The sequence below is a fragment of the Trichosurus vulpecula genome, chromosome 1, assembly GCF_011100635.1.
Source record: "Trichosurus vulpecula isolate mTriVul1 chromosome 1, mTriVul1.pri, whole genome shotgun sequence".
NCBI classification, from domain to species: Eukaryota; Metazoa; Chordata; class Mammalia; order Diprotodontia; family Phalangeridae; genus Trichosurus; species Trichosurus vulpecula.
Genome location: NC_050573.1, coordinates 62,170 through 90,150, shown reverse-complemented (window position 1 = coordinate 90,150; position 27,981 = coordinate 62,170). Strand labels below are relative to the sequence as shown.

The 27,981-nt window shown below is 43.5% G+C and overlaps 1 protein-coding gene across 2 annotated transcripts; it reads right to left on the bottom strand.

Moving 5' to 3' along the window:
- Positions 1-3,186: 3,186 nt before the first annotated feature.
- LOC118853640 (zinc finger protein 883-like) lies at positions 3,187-27,802 on the bottom strand. 2 transcript variants are annotated; one of them, XM_036763827.1, is made up of 4 exons: positions 27,646-27,802; positions 26,565-26,617; positions 16,404-16,499; positions 3,187-7,402 (listed from the first exon to the last, which is right to left on the bottom strand). In XM_036763827.1, exons 3-4 carry the CDS (start codon positions 16,438-16,440, stop codon positions 5,436-5,438), a joined length of 2,004 nt encoding a protein of 667 aa, XP_036619722.1. In that variant the 5' UTR covers positions 16,441-16,499; positions 26,565-26,617; positions 27,646-27,802; the 3' UTR covers positions 3,187-5,435. The 2 variants fall into 2 exon arrangements, with proteins under 2 accessions (XP_036619722.1, XP_036619712.1); XM_036763817.1 differs by lacking the exons at positions 26,565-26,617; positions 27,646-27,802 and adding an exon at positions 17,961-18,051 and having other exon boundaries at positions 5,419-7,402.
- Between the last annotated feature and the right edge of the window lie 179 nt (positions 27,803-27,981).

Below are 27,981 nucleotides of genomic sequence, written 5' to 3'. Positions count from 1 at the left end.
CTATGAAAAATATTTCTTTCTCTACCTGAGTCCTTCACCTCCAGCTGATAGGCAGTATGTTTCATCATCCTTGGCCCTCTGGAGTCTTAGTTGGTCATTATGCTAATTTAAGTTCGTTGCAGTAGTATCTCATTACATTTATGGACCTTACTTAGGCATCTATACTCCATTTATGGGTAATTTCTCAGATTCCCTTTCTTTGGCACCTCAAATAGAACTATAAAGATTCTGATACCTGCCTTATGGTTCATTTCTTCTAAAAAATAGTCATAAAAATGATTACAGTAGAAGTAACACTTCCCTACTCCCATCTTCTTCATTTTAACCTGATTCCTTAGCACCCTGGTGTCTGGCACACTCCCCCTGTAGAGGGATGGGAGAGCCGAGGTCCAGAAACCCCAAGACTAGAGTTCCCAGATGGGGTCCTTGAGGGGGAATGGCCCTCAAGGACCTGAATACTAGAGAGGGTCAGAGCCATCTGGAATGAATTCTCGACCTCAAGCATTCTTTAAGTCAAGGTGGCAAAGATTTATTATGCTATACAGCTGGCAAGGGATACAGGAAAAGTTTTTATAAGAGATTTAGGGATTAAACATGTCAATGAGGTGTTTTGGGGTGGGATTAGGGAGTGGTTAAGAGGTGGTCAGTTCTTAAATGAACATGCACTTTTTGTATCTACTGCGCAGGAGTATTTCCCAGAGTCCACTGGGAAACAGTGCAAGGCGGGGGGGGGTGGCTATTAGGAGGTATAGTTTTGACTGTGAAACTTCACTAAGTTAACTAGTGGTCAGAACTGACTGGGAATCTCTAGGTGGCTCTCATCAAATGTCTTGTTAGACAAAATACTACGTCTAGAATACATATCAGTAAGGTCAGTAAGTAATGAATATGGTCATGACTCAGTGTATAGTGAATTATCAGTACACTGGGAATCAGTTGATAGGTAGGCACAGCTGCCTATTGAGAAAGGAGTAGAGATAAATATATTGCTGGGGCTTGCTGCCCTTTAGCTAGAGAGAAACTGCCTGGGACAGTAAGCGAGAGAGAGAGAGAGAGACAGAGAGAGAGAGAGAGAGAGACAGAGAGAGAGAGAGAGAGACAGAGAGAGACAGAGAGAGAGAGAGAGAGAGAGATTGAGATAGAGAGAGAGGGAGAGAGATATGTTTTTAAAACTGGATATGATTTTGGAATTGGAGTTCAGGCACAGGTACCCAAGCAGAGACTGTTAGAATTAGGGTCCAAGCACAAGCACCCCATCACCCCTTCCACCCCTGCCCCATGCTGCTTTCCCAGGTTCTTTTTGTCAGGTGATCAGGGTTAAGTGACTGGCCCAGAGACACACAGCTAGTAAGTCTCAAATGCCTGAGGCCAGATTTGAACTCAGGTCCCAATGACTCCATGGCCAATGCTCTATCAACTGCTCAACCTACCACTCTACATTTGGTTTTAACTTCCCCCTTCATTACAGCTGACTGACAAAGGTGACCCTTTCATTCCTTAGTTTCTATCACCCACAGATCATGTCATTGCTCTCTTAATGCTTGCCAGCACCCCCTCTCCCTACACACAACTCTTCCACCTCCTCTTTCTTGTGGCCAAGCTCTCCCCTGTAGTGCAGAAGCTGTGCTCCTGGTGCTGCTCATGTCCTCCTGCCTCAGCTCACACAAGCCTTCCCAGGTCCCTCTGAAACCCTCCCCTTTACCAGTTCTCAGGTCAAGTTAATGAGCATTTAGAAAGGCCCTAGAAATGCAAGCCCAAGATTTCTTGTAGAGACTGCTCTGGGGCCATCCTGCTGCTCCTGTGTTTCTAAGACCTACCCTGGTTCAGTGATTGAGTGATGGACGGCTTTTCTAGTGCTTAAACAAGGCTCCTGGGATTCTCATCCTTGCGTACAATATTGTAGATTTTTTTTACTTGTATTTCCCGCTTTTTTGCACTTGTTGTCTTTGCGCTCATTGTTTCACATTTGTTACAGGTATATTAGGTTATGTTTTGCTACGTTTTGCCCAGAAATGGCTCAGAAAAGATTTTCATACAGTGCTGAATTCAAGCTAAAAGTGATCCAGTTTGCAAAAGTGAATGGAAATCGTGCTGCTGAATGTAAGTTTGGTCCCTTTCCAACTGAGAACACAATCTGAGACTGGCTACGGGAAGAAGAAACCCTACTGAAAACGCCACGGCAGAAGAAGGCCATAAAAGGCAAGTCAGCAAAATGTCCTGATTTAGAGAGGGAATTGAAGACATGGATTGAAGAGCAAAGGGCAATTGGAACTCCTGTGTCCACAAAGATGGTTCAGCATGAGCCAAGAAGAATTGCTGATGAAAAAGAAGTTACTGATTTCAAAGGAGGACACAATTGGTGCTTTGGGTTTGTGAAACGGAATGGACTATGCATGCATACACACACCAGACTTGCCCAAAAGATGAATGAAAGCTATGAGCAGATGAATAAAACTTGAGTTCAACAACTTTATGTAATACACTTTTTTTTTTTCAAATTTGGGGCCCCAAATTAAGGTGCATCTTATACATGGGGAAATGTGGTATAAGACAGTCTCTCTTCTTGTAAATTGGAGAATTTTAATCCCCATACTTCGAATCCCTCAAGGGATGACACTCAAGGGAGTCAAATGACTGAGATCTGATAAGGAACCAGCCCAAGAGCCAAGGATTCAGATGGGGGGGATCAGGAAAGAGCTTTGGTTCCTGCATCCAGGGTAGGGTCTGGGGGCAGGAAGGTAGGACTTGGGAATCTTTATAGGTGGCTGTTGCAACAATCTGGCTAGCAGCTGTTGTGGGGGTGAAAGACCAATGCAAGCCCAACAACAAGAATGCTGCCAAAGCCCAGATTTTTTTGATCTGCCTTAGTAAGGAAAGCAATGTTAAGGGGTTGACAAGCTTACTTTAATTCAGCATACAAATACCATTCACTTAGTTCAGGGGGAAAAGCCAGCACCCTGAACTTTGGCACAAATACAAACAAATTACAAACATCGACAGACAGACCCAATACAATTCATAGTTTCCAACATCTAGGTTCAGCCCGGGAGCTCATAACAAGGACTGGCCCAGAGTCACACACGCCACCATGGCTGTGGGCAAGAGCTCTGGAAAAAGAGAAAGCCAACCCCTTTTTTTATATCTTTTTCAGGGTCAAGGGTGAGTCTCACCTGCAACTCACCCACATGATCTAGAATCGTCACAAAGACAATTTTTCTTTTTCTAGTTTTTTAATTGCAGGCACAATTCATTAGTCAACCCTTTCTCTATTTATTGATGCCAACATTTAGAGATGCAAATTTTCCTTCAGTCACTGCCTTTTCTGTATCCCATAGGGTCTGATATGATGTCTCATTATTGTCATTCTCTTTCATGAAATTATTAATTATTTCTATGATTCGTTCTTTAACCTACTCATTCTTTAAGATTAGGTTCTTTAATCTCAATTAGTTTTTAATCTGTTTCCATAATCCCTTATTAAATACCATTTTATTGCATTATGATCTAAAAAGGATACTTTTAATATTTCTGCTTTTCACTATTTCACATTTTATTTTTTCCAATTACATGCAGAAATATTTAAACCATTGTGAAAAAATAAATTGAGCTCCAAATTCTTTCCTTCACTATTCCCTTTACTCTGGGATTATGACATGAGTCTGTATATATGGTCCTATGCCCCATACCAGCAAAGGGTTCCTTATCATCTCCTTCTGACCACTTGTCTCATCAGACCCCTTTACTATCAGGGAGCTGACAGCTCCCTAAGCTGCTGCTGCCGCCTTGGTGAAGAGAGGTCTTCACCACACTGTTCTCCAGGTCCAACCACAGTCACTTTTCCTGTGGCCTCCAAATTTGTCTTGGCTTGGAAAATTGTTTCATCCAAACTTTTTGTTCATTCTTCCTCTCCAGAATTCAATTCAAAGCATAACAGTATTATTTTGAGAAGGATTTGGGAGAGTTCAGGTGAGTTTCTGCCATGATTGGGTCATCATGGCTCCAACTTCCTTTTCAGAGTCATACATTTAATGTTCACTTTATGACACTATAAATTTCAGCAGACTGAAAAAAAAAATTGTTGCCCTCTTGTGTGTCTTTTGTCTGCCTACCCTACTTGTCTAGCTAGGAAAAAAAAAAGAGGGAGAGACTGTCTTTTTGAAGGCTTTGCAAGTTCTGCAGAAAAGTGTTCAGTTTCACCCTATTTGCTTTGGCTGATCTGGCCACAAAACTCTGCGAAGGGGCATAATCACTGGACCTTAATTGAAGCAAATCAAAGACTGTAGAACCTGTTTCCCTCACAGAACTCTGGTGCTCTACTTTAGGGGAGGTGGTCACAAAGACATGACTCCAGAACTTTCGTGTTGTGGGACTTGTGGGTTTCTCCTCGGAAACCGCTAAAAAACTGTTTGTAATCCATCTTCCCCCTCCTTCTGGAGTTGTGACTTAAGTATAAAACCTATCTTTTTACTTCAGCTAAGGGAAGATTCCTCACTCCAACACTGATTATTTAAATGACTTGATTACTGGCACTCCTGTTTCTAGGCCTGATTGGTGTGGCTCCAAGCATTCTCAGGTTAGAGACTGGCTCAGTAAAAACCCTTTTAACAATCCTCTGATGAGAGATAATTTCTGGCTGAAAGCCTTGTTCACACTGAGGCCATAAATGGCTTGTATGCACAATTTTCTGCTGTCTACAAAGATCTATACTCCATTTACATGCCTCTCCTCAATCATGTCACTGATGAGATTTATATCTTCTAGGAATTCAATGATGTGAAAAGAGGGCTGAACTTTTGCCTGAAGGCTTATCCACTTGGATTGTATTTACTCCAGTGTGGATTCTCTTATGTTTAACTAGATTGGAGATGACTCTAAAAGCCTTTCCACACTGATTACATTCGTAAAGTTTTTCTCCAGTGTGGATTCTCTGATGTTCAACAAGATGACTGCACTATGTAAAATCCATTCCATGATTAAATTCATAAGGTTTCTCAATATTGTGGATTTTCTGCTGTACTCTGACACTGTTTAAAAGCCTTTCCACATTGATTACATTTATAAATTTTCTCTCCAGTGTGCATTTTCTGATGTTCATTAAGATGAGTACTCTGTGTAAAAGCCTTTTTACACTGATTACATTCATAAGGTTTCTCTCCAGTGTGGATTTTCTGATGTACTCTAAGATTGGCCCTCTTTGTAGAAGCTTTACCACATTGATTACATTCAAAAGGTTTCTCCCCAGTTTGGGTTCTCTGATGTTCAGCAAGACTGGAGCTGACTCTAAAAGCCTTTCCACAGTGATTCCATTCATAAGGTTTCTCTCCAGTTTGAATTTTCTGATGTATTCTAAGGCTGGCCATCTTTGTAAAAGCTTTACCACACTGATTCCATTCAAAAGTTTCTCTCCAGTGTGGTTCCTCTGATGTTTAGCAAGATTAAAGCTGTCTCTGAAAGCCTTTCCAACACTGATTGCAATCATAATGTTTCTCTCTAGCTTGGATTCTCTGATGCATTGTAAGACTGCCCCTCCATGTAAAAGTCTTTCCCCATTGATTACATTCATAAAGTTTCTCTCCAGCGTGGATTTTCTGATGTCCAGTAAGATGGGGCCCCTTTGTAAAAGCTTTTCCACATTGATTACATTCACAAGGTTTTCCCCCAGTATGGATTCTCTGATGATTAACAAGACTGGTGTTGCCTCTGAAAGTCTTTCCACATTGGTTACATTCATAAATTTTCTCTCCAATATGGATTCTCTGATGTTCATTAAGATGAGTCCTCTGTGTAAAAGTCTTTCCACATTGATTACATTCATAAGGTTTCTCTCCAGTGTGGACTCTCTGATGTTTAGTAAAAGTGGAGCTGTCTCTGAAAGCCTTTCCACACTGATTACATGCATAAGGTTTCTCTCCAGTGTGGATTCTCTGATGTAGGGTAAGAGTATCCCTCCGTGTAAAACCCTTTAAACATTGATTACATTCATAAGGTTTCTCTCCAGTATGGACTCTCTGATGTACAGTAAGATTGCCTGCCTTTGTAAAAGCTTTTCCACACTGATTACATTCATAAGGTTTCTCTCCAGTGTGGCTTCTCTGATGTTCAGCAAGATTGGAGCTGTCTCTGAAAGCTTTTCCACATTGATTGCATTCATAAGGTTTCTCTCCAGTGTGGATTTTCTGATGTCCAGTAAGATGGGCCCTCTGTGTAAAAGCTTTACCACACTGATTACATTCGTAAAGTTTTTCTCCAGCGTGGATTCTCTCATGTTCAACAAGATGACCACACTGTGTAAAATCTGTTCCATAATGATTAACTTTGTAAGGTTTTTCAACATTGTGGATTTTCTGATGTACTCTAAGACTGGCACTCTGTTTAAAAGCCTTTCCACATTGATTACATTTATAAATTTTCTCTCCAGTGTGCATTTTCTGATGTTCATTAAGATGAGTCCTCTGTGTAAAAGCCTTTTCACACTGATTACATTCATAAGGTTTCTCTCCAGTGTGGATTTTCTGATGTACTCTAAGGTTGGCCCTCTTTGTAAAAGCTTTGCCACACTGATTACATTCAAAAGGTTTTTCCCCAGTGTGGGTTCTCTGATGTTCAGCAAGACTAGAGCTGACTCTAAAAGCCTTTCCACACTGATTACATTCATAAGGTTTTTCTCCGGTGTGAACTCTCTGATGTGCAACAAGGCTAGAGCTGCCTGTGTAGGCCTTTCCACACTGATTACATTCATAAGGTTTCTCCCCAGTGTGGATTCTCTTGTGTTCAGCAAGCCTAGAGCTGACTCTGAAAGCCTTTCCACACAGATTACATGCATAAGGTTTCTCCCCAGTGTGATTTCTCAGATGTTGAGCAAGACTGGAGCTGCCTCTGAAGGCCTTTCCACACTGGTTACATTCGTAAGGTTTTTCTCCAGTGTGGATTCTCTGATGTTCAGCAAGCCAGGAGCTGACTCTGAAAGCTTTTCCACACTGCTTACATTCATAAGGTTTCTCTCCAGTGTGGATTCTCTGATGTTTAGTAAGGGTGGAGCTGTCTCTAAAACCCTTTCCACATTGATTACATTCATAAGGTTTCTCTCCAGTGTGGACTCTCTTATGTACATTAAGATTGTCCCTCCGTGTAAAAGCCTTTCCACACTGCTTACATTCATAAGGTTTCTCTCTAGTGTGGATTTTCTGATGTCCAGTAAGATGGGCCCCCTTTGTAAAAGCTTTTCCACATTGATTATATTCACAAGGTTTCTCCCCAGTGTGGATTCCCTGATGAAGAGCATGGATTTCTCTCCAAGTAAAGTGATAGGGAACATCACCCATAAATCTTGGCTCCTGAGTTTCTTCCACAGAAAGGCTTAGTTCTGCAGAAGTCTTCTTCATTCCAAGTCCGATCTCTCCTTCTGGAAGAAACAAGCAAAAACACACACAGAGACACATATATGATTATATCCCCTTCCCTTCATTGGCAGAACATAAACCCCTTGCATTCTCTTTCCCCAGGCAAAGAGAAAGGTCTTCAAACTTCAAAAGTCTTCAAATGGGCAGAACCAATTACTTCAAAATGCCATTAGCTCACATCCCAATGATGATTTAATTTACAAGAAAGTCATACACGGTTACACTGGATGCTCGCAACAAGCATGTGACAGGCAGAGGATTCTTGTCCCATTCACGACTCAGGCCATAAGCTCCGGATGGCTGAGTGAATTGACTCAAAATCCAAAATTTAAGACACAAAATGAAACCTGTGATTTAGCCTGCTCTGTCCACAGTGCTAGAAAGGTTTCTTCCATTCAATCTTTCCTTTTTTAAAATTTTATTTAATATATTTAGTTTTCAGCATTGATTTTCAGAAGTTTGAATTATGAATTTTCTCCCCATTTCTACCCTCCCGCCCACTCCAAGATGGCGTATGTTCTGGGTGCCTCAGTCAGCCCTCCCTTCTGTCACCCTACTCCCCTTCCCAACCACATTTCCCTTCTTCTCTTGTAGGGCAAGATAAATTTCTATGCCCCATTGCCTGTGTATCTTAATTCCCAGTTGCATGCAAAAAACTTTTTTTTTTCTTTTGTTTTTGAATGTCTGTTTTTAAAACTTTAAGTTCCAAATTCTCTCCCCTCTTCCCTCCCCACCCACCCTCCCTAAGGCAGTAAGCAATTCAACATAGACCACATGCGTATCATTATGTAAAACCCTTCCACAACACTCATGTTGTTAAAGATTAACTATGTTTTGCTCCTTCCTAACCTATGCCCCTTTATTGAATTTTCTCCCTTGACCCTGTCCCTTTTCGAAAGTGTTTGTTTACAACTACCTCCTCCCCATCTGCCCTCCCTTCTATCGTCCCCCCTTTTTTATCTTCTTCCTCCTTCCTTCCTGTGGGGTAAGATACACTATTGAGTGTGTATGGTATTCTCTCCAGGTCAAATCCGATGAGAACAAGATTTACTCATCCCTCCTAACCCTAACCCCCTCTTCCCTTCCTACAGAACCGCTTTTTCTTGCCACTTTTATGCGAGATAATTTACCCCATTCTATCTCTCCCTTTCTCTCTCTCTCTCTCTCAATATATTCCTCTCTTATCACTTAATTTGATTTTATTTTTTTAGATATCATCCCTTCATATTCAACTCTCCCTGTGCCCTCTGTCTTATATATACACACCTACACATATACATACATAGACACACATATGTATACACACACACACACACACACGTATATGCATATTCAAGCTAGTACGATACCAAGGCCTCATGAATCATACACATCACCTTTCCATGTAGGAATGTAAACAAAACAGTTCAATTTTAGTAAGTCCTTTATGATTTCTCTTTCTTGTTTACCTTTTCATGCTTCTCTTGATTCTTGTGTTTGAAAGTCAAATTTTCTATTCAGCTCTGGTCTTTTCACTGAGAAAGCCTGGAAGTCCTCTATTTTATTGAAAATCCATGTATTTTGCCTTGGACCATGATACCCAGTTTTGCTGGGTAGGTGATTCTTGGTTTTAATTCCAGCTCCATTAACCTCTGGAATATCGTATTCCAAGCCCTTCGGTCCCTTAATGTGGAAGCTGCTAGATCCTGTGTTATTGTGATTATTTTTCCACAATACTCAAATTGTTTCTTTCTGGCTACTTGCAGTATTTTCTCCTTGACCTGGGAGCTCTGGAATTTGGTGACAATATTCCTAGTAGTTTTCGTTTTGAGGAGGCAATGGGTGGATTCTTTCAATTTCTATTTTACCCTCTGGCTCTTGAATATCAGGGCCATTCTCCTTCATAATTTCTTGAAGGATTATATCTAGGCTCTTTTTTTGATCATGGCTTTCAGGTAGTTCAATAATTTTTAAATTATCTCTCCCGGATCTATTTTCCAGGTCAGTGCTTTTTCCAATGAGATATTTCACATTGTCTTCCATTTTTTTCATTCCTTTGGTTCTGTCTTATAATATCTTGATTTCTCATAAAGTCGCTAGCTTCCACTTGTTCCAGGCTAATTTTTAAGGTAGTATTTTCTTCAGTGGTCTTTTGGACCTCCTTTTCCATTTGGCTAATTCTGCCTTTCAGGGCATTCTTCTCCTCATTGGCTTTTTGGAGCTCTTTTGCCATTTGACCTAGTCTATTTTTTAAGGTGTTGTTTTCTTAAATATTTTTTTCAGTATTTTTTTGAGTCTCCTTTAGCAAGTCATTGACTTGTTTTTCATGGTTTTCTCACACCATTCTCATTTCTTGTCCCATTTTTTCCTCTACTTCTCTAATTTGCTTTTCCAAATTCTTTTTGAGCTCTTCCATGTCCTGAGACCACTTCATGTTTTTCTTGGGAGGCTTTTGATGTAGGTTCTTTGACTTTGTTGACTTCTTCTGGCTGTATGTTTTGGTCTTCTTTGTCACCAAAGAAAGATTCCAAAATCTGAGACTGAATCTGGGTCCGTTTTCGGTGCCTGGCCATGTTCCCAGGCAACTTACTTGACCCTTGAGTTTTTTCAGTGGGGTATGACTGCTTGTAAAGAGTACTTTTTTCCAAGATTGAGGGGATGCACCATTGTTTTCAGAGCTATTTCTATACAGCCAGCTCTGCCACACCAGCACTCCTCCTTCCCCAAGAACCGCCAACCTGGACCTGACTGAGATCTTAAGCAGGCTCTGCACTCCTGCTCTGATCTGCCACTTAATTCCTCCCACCAGGTGGGCCTGGGGCCAGAAGCAACTGCAGCTGTAATTCTGTAGCTGCACCACCCCTGCTGCCTCCGGGGCGGTGGCCAAACACGAACTCTTTTCACTCTGTCTCCTGCAGCTTTTCCCACTAACCTTCTCTGTTGTCTTTGGTGTTTGTGGTTTGAGAAGTCTGGTAACTGCCACAGCTCCCTGATTCAGGCCTCCTGGTCTGGTTGGTCCTGCCGCCGCCCACACTGGGCTCCTCTCCCTTCTGCTCCGTGCGTGATAGACCTCATCCAGTGACCATCCAGGGTATCCTGGGCCAGATCCTTGCTTCCCTCTGCTATTTTGTGGGTTCTGCAGCTCTGGAATTTGTTCAGAGCCATTTTTTATAGGTTTTTGGAGGGACCTGGCAAGAAGCTCACGCAAGTTCCTGCTTTCCAGTTGCCATCTTGGCTCCTTCCCCCCCCCCCCTTTTCACTTTCAATCCTTTCTTCAGATATTATGCTGTTTGGTGCACACAAACTAAATACTCAAATTATTTCATGATCTCTCATATTTGCATATACAATGTAATGTCCCTTAAAACAACTTTCAGTTTTTTTCTGCTGCAGTATTTGAGGTCACATAGAGAATACCAGTACTATTTTCAGTATCTGCCATAACATATAGGATTTTGTTCTGGCCTATTAATATTTTTCAATTTTTGGGTCAACAGACTTCTCCAGGGTCACACAGCTAGTAAATGTCAAGTGTCTCTGGCTGGATCTGAATTCAGATCCTCCTGATTCCAGGGCTGGTACTCTATCAACTGTAACACCTACCTGTACTTTTGCCTATTATTTTGAGAGAGATTACTTTTTTTAAAAAAATGGTCTCTAAATGCCTCTAATCCCTAAAATAGAAATAACATCCTTGTAATGATGATAGCACATGTAGAACCTGTATCAGATTATTCACCATCTCTGGAATGGGAGAGGGGAAAGAGTGAAAGAACTTGGAATTTTAAACAAATTTTTAAAAACTGTTTTAATATCTAATAAACAAAAATAAAATAGCATAGTAAAGAAATCTGTAGTAAAAAAAAACCATCCTCATAATAAACAAAATGTTAAAAATGCACATTTCCAATGTTTGAAAACATGTGTCTCATACTCAAATTTGGGTCTATTATTCTTTTGTAAGGGAGTTGGACATCAGGCTTCACTATTAGTCTTCCCCATTTAGGGGTTCACAAACCCCTTGGAGGTCTTAGCCAGTGGTCCAAAGGATTTAAACTAAAAATTTGTCATTGGCACCTTAAGCAGTAAATAATCACCCAGTTTTGTGGCTAAGATAATTTCTTCTCTGGGACAACAAGCACGTGCTTACTTCAACCTTAATGGGATTCTTTCTGCAGTGATTCTAAATCATTATGGCCAAGCATATAATCCTTTTGGGGTTCATGCAATGAGAACATTATACTCTGCTTCTGAATACATCCAACATATTTTTTCCATTTCTCAACTCAACATCAAATTGTTTCCAAATTCCCAGGAAGGCTGGACATTCATGTGCAAATGGTCACAGGCATGCACAGACCCTCACTGGTTGGCAACCACTGTACCAGAGTAGTTCTCTCATTCCTGGGTTACCTTGTAAACACATCTCATCAAAGCTGTCATTACCAGATGAAGCTGTTACTCAAGTTGGCATTCTTGCTGCAGAGATAACAGGCTCTCTGGACCCACGATTGCTATGCACGCGCAGTAGAGGCTACAACGAAACCATCCTGTATCCCCTACAACCTTTCTACAAAAACCAACCTAAAAGTGCCCCTCATTCCAGTGTTAAGGTTTGTAATATTATTAAGGTGGGACTTATTTTTTTTTTTTTTACTATTTTCTCTTTTAGAATGCTAAAGTAATCAAGTGCCTTTGATTAAGCCTTACTAGGTAGAAAGCCCTAGGCCCACACCCTTTTGCTAACTAGGGATAAAGTCCCAGGCTCACACCCTTTTGCTGATTAGCTGTGAACCTTTGGGCCCCAAAAAGGGTATATAAACTCAGAGGTTAGCATTTTGTCAGGGGCTCTCACTCACTGGAAGTGTTGGTGTGGAGACTCTGGGTAGCTGCCGGAGCCCCACCCCAAATCCGCCACCGCCACCGCCCCCCCCCCACGCCCACTCCCCATCCCCCACCCCCACCCCAGCCTTGAAGAAAAGCCAGATGTTGGTGCTTCCCTGGTAACTATGCATTACTTGGACAGATTGCTATTAGTCTGTCTGCTGATTAGTGTTTATTTGCTCTGTTTATATATTGTATGGTTGTGATTTGTTTGTATTTGCTCTGAAGTTCAGGGTGCTGGCTTTTCCTCCTGAACTAAGTGAATAATATATAAGTGTTTTATTAAAGTGAGATTGCTAACCCCTTAAAGTTGCTTTTCTTAGGAAAGCAGATCAAACAACCTCTGCTGGTAGCTCTTCTGTGTGCTGGTTTTGTTGGGTCTGACACCTCAGTAGCAGTTGCAAGCCACATTGTTGTTACAAGGCTGTTTTCTGATTTGAACTTTTATTATTCACCTCCCTGTCAGCTTCTCAAAGGAACTGTTTGGCAACACAGATTAGTCATTCAGTGGAGTTTCAAAGAAAGTATAGTAGGTTTTCCATTGGTAGGAAAAAGAAAGTTAAGTCTGAAGAAATCCTGTCCTTACGAAGGAGGTTTTAAATGTAAACACTGTTAAAAAAAATCTGTGCAATTAACTTTCCAGTACATTTATCATTTAATACACTACTTCTCATGAGCAAGTAGGAAAATATTTTAAAGAGTGACATCAATCATTTGATTGACTGGTTAGGGATCTAAAAAAAAATGAATTTCCTTCATTTGGGATTGTCTTGGATCACCACATTGCTGAGAAAAGTTAAGTCATTCATAGTTCGTGATCGAACAATATTGCTGTTACTATCTACTATGTTCTTCTGGCTCTGTTCACTTCACTATGCAACAGTCCATGCAAGTTTTTCCAGGTTTTTCTGATATTATCCTGCTTGTCATTTCTTATAGCACAATATTTCATTACAATCATATGCCACAGGTTCTTTAGCCATTCCCAAACTGATGAGCACCCTCTCAATTTCTAATTCTTTTCCCCACAAAAAGAGATGCTATAAGTATTTTTGCATAAATAGGACCTTGTCCCCCTTTTTTTGATGTCTTTGAGACATAGACCTAGCAGTGATATTGCTAGATCAAGGAGTATGCAGTGTTATAGCCCTTTGAGCAAAGCTCAAAATTGCTCTCCAGATTGGCTGGATCAATTCACAACTCCACCAACAGTGTATCAGTATTGCAGTTGTCCCACATCCCCTCCAATATCCAACATATATCTTTTTTGTGATATTAGCCACTCTGATCAGTGTGAGGAAGTACCTCAGTGTTATCTTCACTTGCATTTCTCTGTTCAATGGAGATTTACATTATTTTTTCATATGAATATAGATCCTAGCTATTATTTTTTCATTATGATTTTGATTTAGGCTATTTCCACCCAGTTCTGTTCTCCTTCTCAGACTGTTATTATCCTCACTCCTTGTATTATCATTTCCCTTTGAACTAAATGTATTTCCATTCCAAAAGTCTCTTTTCAAGTAGATCAACTAAGAGTGAGGTTCATTTTCTGTTGCTTCTTCTCCAACTAACTCCATGTTTCTCTACTAGATTGGAAGCTTCCTGATAGTAGAGACTTTCTTTTGCCTTCCTTTGTACCCTCAGAGCTTAGCACAGTGCCTAAAACACAAGGTGCTCAATCAATCTTTACTGATTGCCTGACTGGGCACACAGCTGACAGCAGGCCCCAGCCTCTGCCTCAAGCCCGGCATTCTGGTCTCTCTCCTGGTTGTCCAATGCATGTTCTGGCTTCCATCATGGTTCTCTCTCTTTCTTGCACCCACTCACTCTAACTAGTCACTTTGTTAGTTTCTAACCCTGGTGGAACCTGACCAGACCCAACACTGAAGATCACAGAGGCTTCTTTCTAGGCTCCTGAAGGGTCTCATACCAGGGGACACCTTCAAGTCTCTACCTCCCAGCTCCCTAAACAGGGGTGGTCATCACCTACATGAACCTGGTCAATGACTCTCCAGGAATGGGAGAGAAACTGAGCCACAGAGATCAGAAAAGGGACTTGAGCTGATGATCTATGGAAAGCTTAGCCTTGGATTACTTTCAAGTAAGGCAGCAGCCTTCACTCCTACTCATGTGCTGCTGGGTGAGAGGGGAGACAACCATGAAACTAGGCTGCCTGGGTCCAGTACAAATGTAGGCTGCACAATCACAGCTGAACCCTCATTGTGGCAAGGCAATCCTTTGACATCTCCCTAACTTCCCAGGCCACTCACCAGAGCAGCTGTTCCAAATCTTCGAATTCATCCCCAACCCTCCCTTAGGCTTGTTCTCTTTCTCACCCACTCCACCCATCCACACCTACTTACTTAAGAACTTGGCCTCCTAGTTCACTGAAAAAACTGGACATTTATCAACAGTTCTCTTTTTCTCCTTATCTCACATTACTCAGATGTCTTCTTTTCTCTTAGGGCCTCTATCAGATAAATAAGTCATCCTTCAGCTTGCTAAAGCAAATCACCACGTGGGCAAACAATCCCATTCCAAGCCTCTTCTACCTTGGTACATTCTGTCCCCAGTATCTGCATCTCTTCACTACTCTTCACTCTCTCCCACACTAAGGACTCCTTTCCTGTTCTCACAAATAAAACCCTTTCTCTCAAAATACCCTCAATGAACCATGCAGTCCATTATCTTTTTCTCCATGTCATGGCCAAATGCCGGTTACAACTGGTGTCTCCACCTCCTTTCCTTTACTTACTTTGAAACTCTCTGCAGTCTGGCTCCCAACTTTATTGTTTTAATGAAACTTAGTTCCCTAAAATTATCAACAATCCTGAAATTGCTAAATGCGATGGCCATTTCTTGATGTTCTTTCTTCTTGACTTCTCAGCAGGCATTGGCACTGTCAGTTCACCCCTTTTTCCTGATATCCTCCTCTGCAAGCTTTAGTGACACTACTCTCTCCTGCTCCTCCTTTTACCATATGCAAAATGAAACCCATTGTCTTTCCCCCAACCCTCCCATCTGCCTCCATTCCTAATGCTATCCAAGGCATCCTCAACAGTCCAGGCCCAGAGAGGCAGTGTCATGCAGTCCTTACTGACCCTCACACATCCACACTCCTGGCCCCATATTTACTGTGGAGTGAAGTCCTGGGATTCCACTTGTGTGACATCTCTCCCATGCACCCCCTTCCTCCCAACACTCTCAATGTCTTGGTTCAGGCTCCAATCAGCGCACACCTGAGGAATTTCAGAGCCTGATGGTTGTACTAGCTGCCTCATCTCCCCTCAGCTGTCAAGTTCATCTTCTTAATATTCTCACCTGACCACGTCACCATCCACTCAACAATCTACAATGTCTCTCCAACAATAGGATCCAATGTAAAATCCTCCCTAGGGTTGCTTAAACACTTCATCACCTCCCCCTCCTATCTTCTTTCACCCCATCTCCCCCCATATATGCTATAATCCAGGGGTATGGGCCTCCTTTCTGTTCTGTGAACAGGACCCTGGGTTTTCTCATTATCCCTTTGGCCTAGTATGCTCATCCTGGCTTCCATGAAGCCACAGCCAGAACCCACCTTCCACAATAAGCCTTCCCCAGTCTTCCCCACTTTAGGGCCTTTCCTCTCTTGCCCAGCTCCAATTTAACCTGTCCATATTGGCTTTCTACAGCTGTTGGACTGTTCACCAAACTGTGAAATCCAGGAGGGCTGAGGATGCCCCTTGCAACTCTTTATGACTCCAGGGCTAAGAAAAGGGCCTGGCATGCAGTAAGATCTTAATCAATGTTTGTGGGTTTGAAGAATGTCTAAGAGAGAGTTCACGTTGGAGCGCCTAACCCCTTTTGGCACTTTCAGCAGATTTCATTCCCCAAATTCCAACTTCTTCTAAGATGATAAATTTATCTGTGGAAGGGAGCTGAAAGGCCACGGAGGCTAACCCCCTCATTTTACATATGGGAAAACTAAGACTCCATGGTTCAGTGACTGGCCCAGGAAAATACTGCTAATAAAAAAATCTGAAAAAGAATTCCCAGGGAGGCCTTCCTGCCCGCAGATCTAGTACTTCTTTCATCACAACAAACAGCAGGCACTCAAAATCATAGCTCTCATTTACCAGCTTTTACCTCACTCACCTGGACAGAGGCTCCCCAGGCCTTCTTGCACCAGCATCCATGGTGCTTCCCTTTGCTCAAAATAGGAGACCACGTCTTCTCTGGGAACTGGCAGCCCTGGGCATGGGCAAACAGGTAGGGATGAGCATGGAGAGAAACATGTAATTTACTTTTCTTTAGGCAAAGGGGTATGGATACAGAGCTGCTCCATTTTGAGGATCACTTCAGGTAGGAGGTCACATGTAGGAGTCTGTACTGATGCATCAGTGCTTGTAAGGCAAGTAACCCAAAGTAGGATGTGTTGTACACCCTGTTCCGAGAAACAGCCAAACCCTCTGCCCCCATCCTGTTATGCTCCATTCTGGCAGAAACTCCTAGCCCCAACACTGAATAAAAGGGTGGTTGTGTAAGCCCAAACAACAGGGACCTTGAGGAATCAGCCTGTGCCCCCTACCTGGCTCCTCACTCCCTGACCCCTATATAAACCTTGTGTACTGTTTATTCAGGGGTTTTGCCTCCTTGGGGGAGAGTTTCCTTCGTGGGTCCAAATTCTATTTCTCAGTCAAGCTCAGTTATTCCTGGCTTCCATAGGGACATACAAGCAAGGACCCCAGGGTGCTTCACAGGAATCCTGAAGGACAGATCCCACATCATTAATTTTGGGGAGTTCTAGGGAGAGGTGGGGGAGAAAATCATGGAACCAGTTTGGAGTCAGAGAATTTGATCTTGTGCACCTTCTTCATAGAAAGATGGACTCATTGCAAGGGTTCCACTGTCTAGAAATCAGAGGCAGCCAGTGGTGCAGTGGAGAGAGCCCTGGGCCTGGAATTAGGAACACCTGGGTTTATATATACCCTCAGACATTTAGTAGCTATGTGCCCCTAGGAAAGTCACTTCTGTTTGCCTCAGTTTCTCAAGGGAAAACTGGCATAATAATAGCACCTAACCTGGAAGGTTATTATGAGGATGAAGTGACATAATACTGTAAAGAAAGCCCTTGTTACAGCCCCTGGAAAACAGCAGGTGAATGTAAATGTTTGTTCCCTTGCCTTACTTTCCCACCATCTGTGCTGGAAGTTGAGGGCAACATGAAGGAAAATGGACGACAAACCTGCTACATCAGACACAAATGGGAGCTATGAGCTACAAAGTGACGCTTGTTAAATAGAAGAATATGCCAACTGTTAGGCCCATCCCAAAGAGGAAGGGGCTGCAACAAAAAGATGCCTGAGCAGCTTTCAGAGATTTTGAAGCAAAATTCTTGTCCAGGTAGAGGTCAGACCAAATAACCCCTGAGACTGGTTCCACATCTGAGATTCTTCCACAATGATTGACCTGGAGCTCCACAGAACTGGTAAGAGACAGCATCAGGAGCAACAAAGGAAACCCTCAGGTTCCTATCACACAATGCAAAGCCTTTGTATAGGAAAACCAGGTAACATGAGGAGTCTGTCTCTTGGATACAGGAGACATACACTTTTCTTTAATAATTGTTAGATGCCCTAGACCCTGCATACCAGGGAATGAAGATATTCCCTTTGAGTGCAGACTCTCAGTCAGCAGGGGAAGTGTCCTTACCTAGGGAAAGCAAGTTCCAGGCATTTTCCCGCATGACCTCCCTGCACAACTCCTTCTGAGGATGGTCCAAGAGGCCCCACTCCTCCTGGGTGAAGTCCACAACCACATCCTTGAATGTCACCAACCCCTAAATCATTAAAAGCATAGGATATAAAGCTGAAGGACATTTCAAGGTTAAATAGTCCAATCCTCATCAATTCAGAGGAGGAAATTTCAGAATCACCTCTTGAAACCACAGTCAGTAAGGACCCAATAGAATTTTGAGATAATTCATATTCAAATTTGAGAAAAATATCATAAGTTGTAATAAAGCTGAATGTCTCATTATGGAATCAGGGAGAAAGTGTGTGTTCTATCTGTGAGGCAGGTTCATCTATGGAGGAGATAGAGAGAGGGTGATATGAAATATCTTCCTTATCAGAACTGATGTGATATCCATGAGAAGCTGGCAGGTACATGCATGCTGGGGGAAAAAACAAACATTTAATAACCACTGAAAAGCGAATAAAGATAAAGGAAAGCTCTAGTTTGCTTCCTGAATGGCTGAAATTAAATCTTATCTGGATGAAAACATGAAGAGGACTCTAGAAAGACAGTCACTGGAATCTGGACTGCACTGAGTGGTATGAGATGGTTTCCAGCAAGTGAAGGAGCCTTATCTGTTACTACATTGAGGGCTTGATGTCATATTCAAAACAGCTTAGGCCTTTGCTTTAAGAATGCTTTCCTTTGTCTATAACACATATTCCTTAATTACCAAATTAATTACTTAGTATAAAGACAAGCTAGGTGGGAGGGTGGATAGAGTACTGGGCTGGGAATCAGGAAGAGACATGTATATGAGTTCAAATATGGCCTCAAAAACTTACTAGCTGTATGATCCTGTGCAAGTCACTTAACCTCATTTACCTAAATTTCCTGGTCTGTAAAATGAATTGGAGAAGAAAATGACAAACTACTCCAGGAAAAGCCCTAATGGGTTTACTAAGTGTTGCATATGAAAGAAATGACTGAACAACAGCGATGAACAAGGAGAGTTCCTTTATTGCTTAAAAAAAAGCACAATGCTTAACTAGCTTGGGTTTGTTTGAGCTAATTCATCAGAAAAGCTTCCTTATGAGAAATAAATGATCTAAGCACTCCTCTACAACTCCAGAAACTTGGGTGAGGCCAGTGAAGTTCTAAGTGTTTATTCCTTTTATATATATTTTTTAATTTTTTAAAGCTGTTTACTCTAGAATATACCAAGGACAAAAATACACCACATCCCCAAAAAAGGCAGGCACACCGCATCACAAGTACATTCCAAGTTCCAAGCTTAGATCTCTCAGGGCACATGGTTAATTCAAAGCTGCTGCATGAATGCAAATTCTCTTCTCCTTTCCCAGAGTCCCCAGGATGTTCCCCTGGGATACGGCTCTTGGTTGGGCTTCAGGGGTTAGTTTTGTGTGCTCCTGAACCTCCCATTTCTTGATGTGTCTAGTTCTTGGCTGCCAATTCAAGAGACAAAACAAAATGATTCTCCCAAAAGCCTTGAGGAAGATGGGGAGGAAATAGGCTCTATCCCATGGAGAATAAAGTTGGTTTTTTTTTCCATTTGGAAAAAAAAAATCTCCCTTCTTTTGCTCTCAACCCCACCCTCATTGAAAAGGAACTGAAAAACCAAACTCTGTTTTCAACATGTATAATCATGTATAACCCAATTTCACATTGGCCATGTCCAAAAGTTTCATTCTGGACTGAGTCCTTCACTTATAGCAGAAGCGGAGGCAGGTGGCATGTTTGATTAGTCCTCTGGTAGAGGCAGATCATGACACACAGGGTGAGCTTTATAGCATTGTCTCCACATAAACGATGTTCCTGGTGCTGTTCCCTTTGCTATGCATCAGTTCATATACATCTTCCCAGACTACTCTAAAACCACCCCTTCATCACTTCTTACAGCCCAACAGTACTCCAACACATTTCTGTATTACCACTGACTTCAGTGTTTAACTTAATGCCAGTTTCTGTGCCTTCCTGGAGGAGTGTCTGGGCTGAGCTTGTGTTCTCCTGGGTCCTGCTTCTCTCTTGGTGATAATTAATGCTGCCTTACTCCAGAATTTCAAGGACAGCTCAGCCTGGGGACCGGCAAGCTTTCAGTGCTCCTCAAGTGGTCTGATCCGTGGCAAAGTTGATGGAGGCTTCCCTTGCCCGAAATGGGACCCTAGTTCTGCAGGCTCCTGATTGGTGTTCAGCCTTCTTGGCAACAGCAAATCTACTGAACTTGGCCACTATCAGCCAGCTGGCAAGCTCTGCAGGATGTACGTTAGACTGTGATTCCTGTGACTGTGACTCTTGTGCATGCTTCAGGCAGGGCTAACAGCTGGGATTGAGCCCCTGCTGCCATCCTGGGATCTGAGCCAGACCAGCGATGGATTCTGAACCTGCTTCCCTCTAGGTATTCCACCAGAGCCTCCAACTGCTCCTGACCCCTGAAAGGCTGCTTGGAAGCCGAGGTCCTCACCTATCCAATCCAGGACTTGGTAGTAAGTCACCAAGATGTCAGCACCTGGTCCAAATCACTTGGATTCACAAGCTAGGTTCCATCCTCTGCTCCCCACACTCTCTCTCCCCCACATCCCATCTGTTGTCCAGCTTTGCTGATTTCACCTTTGCAATATCTCTCATAAATTATCACTTCTCCCCTACCCAATACTGCCCCAACCCAGGTCCAAGCCCTCATCACTTCACACCTAGGCTATTGCTTTAGCCGGCTGGTGGGTCTACCTGCCTCAAGCTTGTCCCCCCTCCAATCTGTCCTCTATTCAGCCACTAAAGTCATTTTTCCTAAAGGGAGGCTCTGACCAGGTCAACACCCTGCCCTTCCACACAATAACCACCAGTACAAAATACAAATACAAAAGTCACGCAAAGCCCGTTATGACTTGGTCCCTCCCTATATGTACTCTTCTATCCAGTGACCCTCTCCTCCTGGCTCTTCTCTAAACAAGACCCCCCCATCTCTCGGCTCCACGCATTTTCAGTGGCCAGCCCCATTTCATTGGACAGCTCCACCATCACACTCTTTCTTCTCATCTCTGCCTACTACTTTCCCTAATGTTGTTTTTGTTGTTCAGTTGTGTCCATTTCTTCATGATTTTGCGGTTTCCTTGGCAAAGATGGTGGAGTAATTGGCCATTGCCTTCTCTAGCTCATTTCACAGAGGAGGCAAAGAGGGTCAAGTGAGTTGCCCAGGGTCACACAGCTTGTAAGAGTCTGAGGCCAGATTTGAACTCAGGTTTCTTGACTCCAGGTCAGGCAGTCTATCCACTGCACCATGTAGTTGCCCTACTGGCTGCACTAGTTGTCTTATGTCCCAACTTCAGTCTCATCCATAGGAAGCGTCTTCCAAAACCTAATTCTAGTGCTTTCTCTCTTTTAATTGGTTCCTATTTCACACAATTCCCCAATATGCTGTGAGGACCTTGAGTAACTGTATTGTCTCTTGCCTCTCTGTGTGTCCCAAGCACTTAATGATGCTTGTTGGTCAATTATCTTAATGCCAGATTTCTTCCAAGAACTCTTCATCTTCCTCCTCTGCCAAGAGAATTGGTCCAGGAGTCAGAAGACTGATCCTGGGGATGACCTAGGCTCACATCAAGCCTCAGACACTCATTGCTATGTGATGCTGGGCAAATCCCTTAACATCTGGATCAGTCTTCTCAACTTATGTAAACTGAGGATAATTTCTCTAGACATGGCACAGTCAAGATGGCAGAGTGAGGAAGCAATGCAATGAACTCCTCTCCACAAACAGCTAAGAAATCAGGACAATGTACCAGACCAAATCCTGATGGGGAAAACAAGAAAAACCTGTGAGTCCTTGGTCCTGGTTGGCACAGCAGGGAAAAGGGGAGGTCCCTGGACCCTTGGAACAAGTCCGGTGAGGAAGACACTGCACAAGGAACATTCCTACAATGAAATTCTGAGTAACAGGGCAAGAAGATTCAGACTCACTTCAGGCAACTGCAACTGGATTCCTGGGTAGGGAGACCCTGGGAATGAAGCAAGGAAGAGCAGAAGCCTGCAGAAGCAGGGATGTGGCTCAGGCCTGGGATGCCAAAGAGGGTCTGCCTTCCAATGTCCAGCCAAGCCTGCAGTGGAGTATCAAGAATAGGAATCCTAAAATAAAGGGAAACTTACAATTCTGCCATTCTGAGTCAGCTAGCAGAGCTTAGTGGTTGGCCAAGGTCAGAAACAGAGCTCAGAGCAGGAGGGCAAAAATCTGATTTTACTTTGGATCAGACTACTTTGGGAACCCTGAGAGCTCAGAGGCCTCAATTCTGACCTTGAGATCGTTAAATAAGACAACCTTCAGGACCCCAAGGAAGCAGCCACAAGAGCAGCCCAGACATTCCCTCCAAGGTGCTGCAGAGGAAACAGGCTGAAAGAATGAGCCAACAAAAGAACCTCACCATAATGAATTGTTATGGTGGCAAAAAAAAACTGGAGAGACAGATACAAAAGAGTGACACATATCTACAAGCACTGCCTCTGAAAAACACAGCTTGGGCACAGACTCAACAAGAATTTCTGGAAGCGTTGAAGCAAGAGTTAAACATGTTTCTAAGTGGAATGAGAGTGCTTGAGGAGAAAAAGAAATGGAAAACAAATGAGTGGTGTGGAAGAAAGAATCAAGGAGATGACAGGTTGGTAGAAGAGGTACAAAACCAAGGCCAAGCAACAAACCCTCTAAAACTTTGAATATAACAAACAAAGCTTTAACAGATATTAAAACAAATTCAAAAGTTTGGAAAAAAACAGAACATAATGTCGGCTATCTCATAGTAAAAAACAACTCACATAGAAAAGAGAACAGGGGAAAACTTAAAAAAAATTGGACTAGCTGAATGCCATTTAAAAAAGGAGCCTTGACATGATATTTCAAGAAATCTTAAAGGTGCCCAGATGTCTTACAACCAGAGCAGAAAGTCAAAATAAACCACAGCTCACTTCCTAAAAGAAATCTCTCAATGAAAACTCCCAGCAACACCATTTCCAAAAACACAGAGCTAACAGTTGAATGAGAAAAATACAGCAAGCAATCAGAAAACAAAAAAGAAAACAAAAGAATTCAAATATCAAGGAGCCACAGTATCACACACAATTTGGCAATAACCATCATTGAAAGAGTACAGAGCTTGGAATAGGATGTGCTAGATTTACCCAACAAAACTCAATATAACAAAATAGGGGGAAAATGATCGTAAGGAAAGGAATGGCAAGCATTCTTGATGAAAAGACCATAACTGCAGAGAGCTTCTGAAGTTCAAACACAACTGAAGAGAAACATAAGAAAGTAAGAAGGATGAACTAGCCTAAGGGAATTAAAAAAAAGGATAAACTACTTTTACTCAAATACAGGGAGGTGATATGTGTCCTCTCCCTCAGGGCTCATAGAGGGAATCAAATTACAGAAGGCCTGGGAGAGGTTCTCTTATATCTTGATCTTAAGGAAAAGATGGAAAGCAAGGAGGAGGAATACCCTAATGTGGGTGGATGGCAAGGAAGGTTGGGAGATATTGTCTGGCATAAGAGGGCATAAGCAGGTATCTATAGAAACAAGGAGATGGGAGTGGGTGGTAGCATCTCAGGCCTGAACCTCAGTCCTGTAGTCCAGGGCTGTCCAACCATAGGTTTTTATTTTAACAATAGAAAATATATTTTGATTTGCCATTTTAGTGAGAGCTCTGTGGTAGCTCGGCTTCCTTTACTAAAGTACTTATGTAAATTTCTATGCTTGTAGGTGGGTGCATAAATCACACTGTGGGCCACATGAGGCCTGCAAGCTGCATTTTGGACAGCCCTGCTCTAGTCAAAGGAAAGAACAACACATACAACAGAGTTATGTACAGAAATATATTTTACTTACTACTGAAAAGGAGGGAAAGGAGAAGGGAAAACAGAAGAAAGATTATGGGAGGGATTAGGCCTAAACAAAACAAATTCTATTATTATGATTTTTACATTTCTTTTTGAGGTGAAAAACAAAGAGAATCTGAGGGATTGTTCATAAATGGGGTATGGATGAATAAGTAAGTTTTACAAATGTAATGGGATACTATTGCACTGACTTTGAATTAGCAAAGTCACCAACCAAGAATCCAGAGGGCCAATGTGGAAGAAGCACACTACCTACCACCTAGAGTGGAAGGACTCGGGGAGAGAACAAAATATATTTTTCAGGGCACAGGCACTGTGGATTTTTTTTTTTAAGATTAACTATATATTGTATATAATGGGTTTTGTTTTTCTTGTATTCTCAGTGTGGGGGAGGGAGCAGGTGGGAGGATGATTAGGTGGACCTTGACTGATACAAACGCATGTATTCATAAGTGTGTACACAAACATTGGAAGTCTGATCAAGGCAATGATCAATCAGTTCTTGAGGAGTCATGATGACATGTTGCTTACATCTTGATAGAAAGGTGACACTCAAAGAGCCAGCTGATGTAATTTTCTTTAGCTATAACCATGAAGAAATTTTGACTGGCTTGACTACCTTCATTCTTGTAATAATGGCTAGTTTTTCTTGCTTTCTCAATGGGGGGTCAGGGGGCATGGCAGGAAGGGAAGGGAGAGATGCTAATTTCTGATGCAAAAAAATCTGAACTTACATTCTAGACTACATAATTAAAAATAAGATGGGGATAATGATGACTGTCTTCCAAGGCTGATTGTGAGGGTCAAGTGAAATTTTAGTAAGGAGCTTAACTCAGTGCCTGGCACACAGTATGGTACCTGATAATAAATGCTGGTTTTCTTCCTTCAGCCAGTCTTCAAATCAGACTGACCACTTACTCGATGGGTGTCAAAGCACCCTCCCCATTTGGGAAAGGGCCACTATCTCCTGGAGTTCCCTGTAACAAGGTTAGGCCATTTCATTTTGTCTCTCCCAGAAAGATGATAAAGGTGTCCCGAGGTCCTGACTTACCTAGTGGGCAAAGGCTCCATGTGCCTCCCTTCAAGCAGTATTCTAAGGGTCTCTGGATAATTAGTGTGGCTGCCTGGACCCACAAAGGCATAAAAGCCTACCCTTGTGAAATCAGGACCCTTCAGACATGACAGATTTCCCCTGATGGCACACATGCTCTGCTAACCACATGGGCTCCCACATAGAGGTGAGGGGAGTCTTATCTACTCAAGATAAAGAACACTAACATCCCTATTGAATGCCCTTTTTATGCTCTACTTAAATAAAGTTCCTTTTGCTTGTTGAATGACATAGGGGTGTCTGATTTTTGTTTAACATCTAAACTGAGTATTGGCTTGAGTCAGTCCCATGCATTACTCCCTTCCAAGGTCAATCTAGGACCTGCTCCGGCCTATGGGAGATTAAGATTTTCCAAAAAGCTGTCTGAGGTACCTTGACACACTTACTTGACTCTGTCTATCCTCCCTTTTCTCCTTGTTGCTCTCATGGTCTCTGCTAGTGCCTGAGACACTCTGCACCGGAAGACCAAATTATCCCATCAGGAAGCCAATCTGTACAGTAAGATGGTATGTGGTGAAGCTGGTCCTGGAGCCCAGGACCAACAGAGGCAAGGATGAGAATCCCAGGATCCTCTTTAAAACAGCAGAGACGTCATCCATCACGTAATCACTGTGCCAGGGTAGGTCTTAGGAACCCAGGAGCAGCAGGATCGCCCCAGAGCAGTCTGTACAAGAAATTTTGGGGTTGTATATCTAGGGCCTTTCTAAATGCTCACTGCCTTGACTTGAGAACTAGTAAAAGGGAGGGCTTCAGAGGGACCTGGCAAGGCTTGTGTGAACTGAGGCAGGAGGACATGAGCAGCACCAGGAGCACAATTTCTGCTCTGATGACCACAGGGCAAGAGCTGGGGGAGCCTTCAGGTTTCTGCTCCAGGTCTGCCCAGACAAGACTCAGGGTGAAGGGTTTTCCTGGGCCATTAGTCACTAAAGGGGAAGACTTGGCCAGAAGAAAGAGAGAGGAGCGGGGAAGAGCTGTGAGTAGGGGGAGGGGATGCTGGCAGACATAAGGAGAGCAAAGAAAGGATCCATGGGTAATAGAGACTAAGGAATATAAAGGAATATAAAGGGGTTACCCTTGTCAGCTGTAATGAAGGAGAAGTTAAAACCAAATGGGGAGTGGTAATTGGAGCAGCAGATAGAGAACCAGCCATGGAGTCAGCAGGATCTGAGTTCAAACCTGGCCTCAGACATCTGAGATTTACTAGCCGTGTGACACTAGGTAAAAGTCACTAACCTTGATAACCTCACAAAAAGAACCTGGGAGGGCAGCATGGGGGTTGGGAAGAGGGTGACACTGCTCAAGACAAGGGGACAATGAATCACCTTAAAATAAAGATGGGAGCAAGGCAATGTCAGTAGAACTCTATTCAATTTCATAGCTCTTTTTGTATAGAAACAATAAGGTATCGCCATCTTCATAGACCAGCCTCCAGGCCAGGGTTGTACAAAGTGAGGCAGTGAGATTTTATGCCGCTAGCCTGTGTTTACCCGGAAATTGACATAAATGCTGTAACTAAAGCACTGCTAGATTGCTGAAGTTGGTCAAGCCTGGGCATGGACTGCACTCACCTGGGCTGGGACTTGGCTGCTCCCAGGGCTCATTCCCTCTGAATCCAGGGTCCCTGTGTAGGTAGCAAAGGAAACAAAGTGACTGCATTTTGTAACATTTCTCTATCTTCTCCCTGGTCCTTATCTCCCCCAGGGACCTGCTGCCCCACCCTCTATGACCCCACAGCCAAAGCTCTTCCTCACACATGTCCCCACTGATCATGCAATGTCCCAATTCTAAGGCTTTCCGATAACCAGGAGATAGCCTGGAGCCACCTGGAAGGTCCTTCCCTTCTTTACCTCTGCACACAAAAGCCCATCAGCCCCACCTGTAACCTTAATCCCAGGGTGAGTGCCTTGGTGCTCAGTCTGGGTCATTGCTATTTCTTGTTCCTTATAATAAATCTAATTTCCCTCCAGCTTTGGTGTCTGAATTTGACCCAGTCTCTGCTTGGGCCAGTTCTTGGTCTTCTGCAGACTGAGCTGGGGAGGGAGAAGGATCCCGGACGCGGAAGCTGGAAGCCTGGGGAGGGGTAGGGCAAGGTCTGGGAGGCAAGACATTTGGAACACAGCTCATGGAGGGAGGTCAGAGGCCCAAGAGTGACCGATGGGATCCGGGTGCAAAGTCCGGCAAAGCCAGAAGACTGTGCTCTGAGGTCTAACTGGGAGCCAGGGAGGACTCCCGGGATCCCCAGAAAAGCCTGGGCTCGGAATCCCGAAAGGGAAAGCGGAAACGGGGAGCCCAGCGCCCGGGATGAGACAGAAGAAGCCCGGAAGCTGTGGGGCCAGAGAAGGGGCCCGGAAAGGGCTTGGGATCCTGCTTCCAAGGCGGGTCCTCGGGGCAAGGACCTGGTTCCTCCCACGCTCCTGGCTGTGAAGGCGGGAGCCGGGGCGGGGAATCAGAAGGCCTGGGTCCGATGGGAAGGTTGAAAGCAGCACTTCTGGGTCCCTAGGGGCAAAGTCTGACCTAATGGGAAATCGGGGGAGGGGGGCCCTGGACATCGGGAAGTGATGGGGGTCTGGAGAGAGAGGGGCGCGCAACTCGAGCAGGGGCCAGGGCAGGGAGGCAGGTGTGCTCCTGGCGGACCCGCAGCACACTCACCTGAGGTCAGAGATGAGACCCAATGGCACTGGCAGCCAGTAGAAGGCAGGACCTGCTTGGGGCCCCGGGTCCGACCTACCTGGGACCTGCACCCCCAGAGCTGGCTTCCAGAAGGTGGAGAGATGTCAGTGGCAAGGCTTCCAGCTTCCGACTTCCTGCTTCCGGGCTCTGGGTGGAGCCTCCTCCTCCCAATAGCCCCACCCTGCCCAGCCCCCAAGGCCCCAGAATGAGCACTTTCCTCCAATCACACCCTGGGCCACCCTCCTGCCTCTCCTCCCCAAGCCCTGCCCTCTATCACCGGAAATGCCTCAGATCACAGGGAATGCCTTGGCTGCT